The sequence below is a fragment of the Zerene cesonia genome, chromosome 18 (assembly GCF_012273895.1).
Source record: "Zerene cesonia ecotype Mississippi chromosome 18, Zerene_cesonia_1.1, whole genome shotgun sequence".
NCBI lineage: Eukaryota > Metazoa > Arthropoda > Insecta > Lepidoptera > Pieridae > Zerene > Zerene cesonia.
In genome coordinates this window covers 5430739-5435254 of record NC_052119.1, presented here as the reverse complement: position 1 = coordinate 5435254, position 4516 = coordinate 5430739, and the positions used below count along the sequence as shown (strand labels likewise).

Here is a 4516-nt window from a genome sequence, read left to right as displayed (position 1 = left end):
TTTTTTAACATTCGCTATAAGAGATTAATTTAAAAAAAAAATTGGTTGCGATAAAAACTAAGAAGAGAAGAGTTTAATAAAGTCGCAATCTATTTAACATATGTATTATTACACATATTTTAAATAGATATATAAGCTCCAACGCAATAAGATTAGAACATTTTTAACAAATAGAGATTTGATTTGCGAAAATGATGAGCATTTTCATTTGAATATATAAAATACAACGGCAACAATATAAATAAGATTTAATGTAAACAAATATCATAATTTCACTTGTTCTATCAAGGAGGCGAAGAAAAAGATCTCCAAAAATAGTATTTGGTTATTTTATACAATTTATTTGATACAATAATAATATAAATTTCCATTCCCGCCGGCTTTGGTCATTCCATACAACTAAATATACAATATAAACATCTATTAACAAATACTAATCCTGTGGTATGGGTACATTTATGAGTTCCTCATACGGGACTTCTACGAAGAACTTCTCAATTGTTCTTATGGCTAAATCGACAGCGTAATCCACTATTGGCTTTCCGAATTCCTCTGCTACCGTCTTCCAGTTTTCGTTGAGGAAATTTAATACAGTTTCACCTGCAAAATAAACGTCACTACATGATGAATACACGTTAGATTAATGTTAAGGAATAGCATAATTCTTAAAGTTATCCCAACATCGAGTTCTGGTTGAAACAATTTTACTCTCTAAAACAATAAATCGTAAGCTATCTATTGCAAAATATTACTTTATTAATTAATGTATCCTCCTATGTGTAATGATCTCATTTTATTTATATTTACGCATACATAAAAAGACAAAAACATAAAAATAAACATGCTGTGTGGCCTGTGACGTGTCTTCTAGAAAAAAACTACATTAACGAAGTTCATGAAATTGGGACAATTGATTGGTTTTTAAATCTGTAAAAATTAAAACAAGGGAAAATATTTATCACACGATTGAGATCCCTAGAAGATTATTGTCGCTGAAGAAATGGGCTACTATTTGGTTAGAATATATACACATAATATATATATTTTTTAAGTTATGTCTATAATTTTTTTTATGACGTTTATCTCAACTTATATGTAGATAATGCTTCAAGGTAAATTTTATTAGACGCTATTATATAATGAAAGGAAGTCTACTAACTAAAAGGTCAGGTCGTTTAGCCATTGATAGCTCTAAATTATTGCCATAAAATATTCACTTCAATTATATTAAACAATATTGTATTCGAATGTAACTCATAAACTAAAATAATAAAATATAATAGTTTAAAAAAACTATAAAACACGCTTTAACAAAAATCATATTTTGCAAATTGAAAACTGGAATAATTTTATCAAATTAGTGTATTGTCATCGGTCCTCAATAAATCTACAAAGTTTGAACGAAATCTGGCCGTTTAAAGTGGGTCAAAATCGCGCCCAAAGAAGTCAGTTACAAACAAACAAACATACAAACAAACAAACATACAAACAAACAAACATACAGGTGAAGCTAATAAAAAGCGTGTAATAATTCGGTTATTTTAGTAGCATTTCTTACAAAATAGAGGTTAGGTGCGCTTTTAAAATAAACATTTTAAATAAAAATGTAAATGCCCTAAGATTATCGTTAATTATATTTTTGTACATGCGGCGTTTGACATGTATAATTAATTTTCGAGGTGCCCTTAGTCGACACCCTCATAATTTTATTAAGAGCCACACAGGCCCATCTGTTATGACTTAATTAAACACGTTTTAAGATATGAATCTATTATGACTTTCATTGTGAATAATGGTTAAATAATGTTATGCTAAAGCTCTCACGTTAATTCCATTTATTAAATAGCAATATTATAAATAATATTTAATGAAATATGTATAGCGACCAAGTTTAAAAAACAAATAAAAAATAAAGATATCAAAATAGGTTAAATAAGTAATTATCTAGTTCTACATTATATTATACGACTAACAACAGGCTAATTTAATAGAAGTGAGTTCATGAAGTTTCTAATTTAATTTTTGTGAACGTTGTCATAGCGACTATTGTAATAAATATTGAAAATCAAATTTCTCGATTTAAAGAATTATCAACAGTTTTTTAAAGTATTTTTTTTTATTATTTTTTAAAGTCCTCCTTAGACCTTCGAATCGGAAATTTAATATTATCTGTGGAGACTGAACACAGCGCGGGAATATAAAAACGAAGACAGATATCTTGATAATGTTTTCCCGTAAGTAATTGTGGAATATATTTACCCTTTTTTACGAAGCAATGCTAATATTCACGTAGGTATCACAAATTGAAACAGTTATAATTATGAGATTTACTTTAGGAAGAAAGTAAGCGGGAAAGTAATTAATTTGCAGCATTACTTTTTATCTAATGAGCTACCAGTTTTTCTGTAGAATCCCTACGGACGGAATGGGAGGACGTGCTTAAAAATTGGAGTGAAATATTTAGGAAAACACATTTACTTCTAGAATACTTCCGTTTGTTATGTTTTTGTATATAAAAAGGGTGTAAGTATAAAAAAGGTATCAATGATGACTATATTAATATAGTTTAAGAATTAAAAAGATTGATCTAAATAAGAACATACTGCAATTTTACACAAATGATGTAGTCAGTTGATAAAAATCGCAATAGGGGGTGTGTTAAACAAGGCACAATCTGAATGCGCCCCGTTTCAAAGTGATTCGATTTTTTACAGGATTCGATAAGTGAACAAGTTGTGACACGTTATGAAAAGCGACATCTGTATCTTAAATGGCAATTATTCATCCAACAGAATATTAAAACACAATTGATATCCGACAATAGCTCTGAGTCTTAACATAACAAAATATTTATGAAAATGATAATATGTAAATAACAAACCAACGATAACTAGTGACGAACTATAAAATTATGATTCCTTCTGTATGTATTGCCTTGAAATTCTCAGAATTTGATCTTAAATAGGACCACACGGAAGCAATAGCTTTCAAATAAAAATAAAAAAAATATGCAACAAAATTGGTTCAGCCAGTACCAAGTTCCCGGGTTTTATCTTTTTTTGTTTTTTTTTATGTCACAGTCGGCAATGGAGCTGGTGGGACGCCTGATGGTTACCGCTACCACCGCCCATGAACATTTGTAGAGGCGTAAAGTCGATTACAGACCTTACGCCTCTACAAATGGATTGCCGACTTTAAATTGGGAAGGGATTAAGGAAGGATTGGCGAGAGGAATAAAGGAAAGAACTAGTAAGGAAGGAAAAGGATACGGGCCTCAGGTTTGGTCTTTTTTCAAAGTTGGTTTAAAGCGTATAGCTGAGTTACTTCAGAATGTATATAAAGAAAATGTATCACTCATTATATTTTTGTGAGTAGTACTTAAGAATACAAAATATTCAGTAGGCAGATACTTACTTAATTCTTTGCTTTCTTTGAACAAATTCTTCAGATCAAAGAACACTTTATCACCGTAGTCAAAAGTGTATTTATAATTTTTTAACGCGAAGTGGTTATTTCCTTTGTCGTCCTTTACATACTTTGTATTGATGTCCACCTTCATCCTAAGATTTGCTGGAATATTATGAATATTTATTTGTCAATTTATTTTCATTAAAATTAATTGATCTATTATGAAATACCTAGTGATCATAATACACAACGTATTACATGAAATTAAACATTTAAACATTAGCTTAACCGGCAAAGGGTACATAACAAAATTTGTACATTGATTCATAATATAATGTCTTAAGATCGGACAGAACGTTTCCGAAAAGTACGGCAATTTACAGCCCTTTGGATATTAAGAAGAATATTCTTTCCACGGTAAGTCAACAAAGTTTTACAACAAATAACCTAAGTCTTTCTCGAGCCCATAATATATATCCGTTGTGTGAACTTACAATAAACAAAAATCCGAGTTTTCGTATGAAATATAGATAAATTATGTGTAAGACTATGAAACATACTATAATAAACGTATTTTATTGAGATATTTAGTCACATACAGCATCTTTGTCATAACATTTACAATTCCATTAACTGATTGTTTGCAGGGCAATAAAGTTTCAAAATTAAATATTTACTGTTAGGTGTGCGTTGTTACAAACAATTTCATACCCCTAAGCTAATACATTCATATTATGATAAAATTATATACACATATGACTTAGGAAAATAAATAAATTCAGTAGGTACATAGTTTGATCACCAGACTAACAGATCAAATAAATTTTATGTAATAGAAAAGTATAAAAAGAAAATCAAATACTTACTGAGCTTAACTTTAGCGTCGCCCTCTCCGTTTATGGGGAAAAGTAAAATTTTTCCAACAGCATCGTATTGTCCCTTTATGGTTAAATTGCAATGGAACTCCAAAACGAAATGTCGTTTCTCCAATTCAGAGCTGGAATTTGTTATATAATCATTGTTATTAAGCATGTATTATTTTTTCATCTATCTACACAATTTATAAATGACTTGCAGTCGCCTCAGTTTTGCTAATGGTACATAATAT

The 4516-nt window shown here is 29.5% G+C and overlaps 1 protein-coding gene across 1 annotated transcript in view; it reads right to left on the bottom strand.

The window, feature by feature from the left end:
- Positions 1–320: 320 nt before the first annotated feature.
- Positions 321–4516, bottom strand: part of LOC119833998 (circadian clock-controlled protein daywake-like) — a 12474-nt gene continuing 8278 nt past the window's right edge. The window contains exons 3-5 of the mRNA XM_038358267.1: positions 4275–4405; positions 3415–3570; positions 321–600 (exon numbers count right to left, since the gene is read on the bottom strand). Of these exons, the coding sequence (XP_038214195.1) occupies positions 434–600; positions 3415–3570; positions 4275–4405 (454 nt within the window). The 3' untranslated portion in view covers positions 321–433. The remainder of the gene's footprint in view (positions 601–3414; positions 3571–4274; positions 4406–4516) is intronic.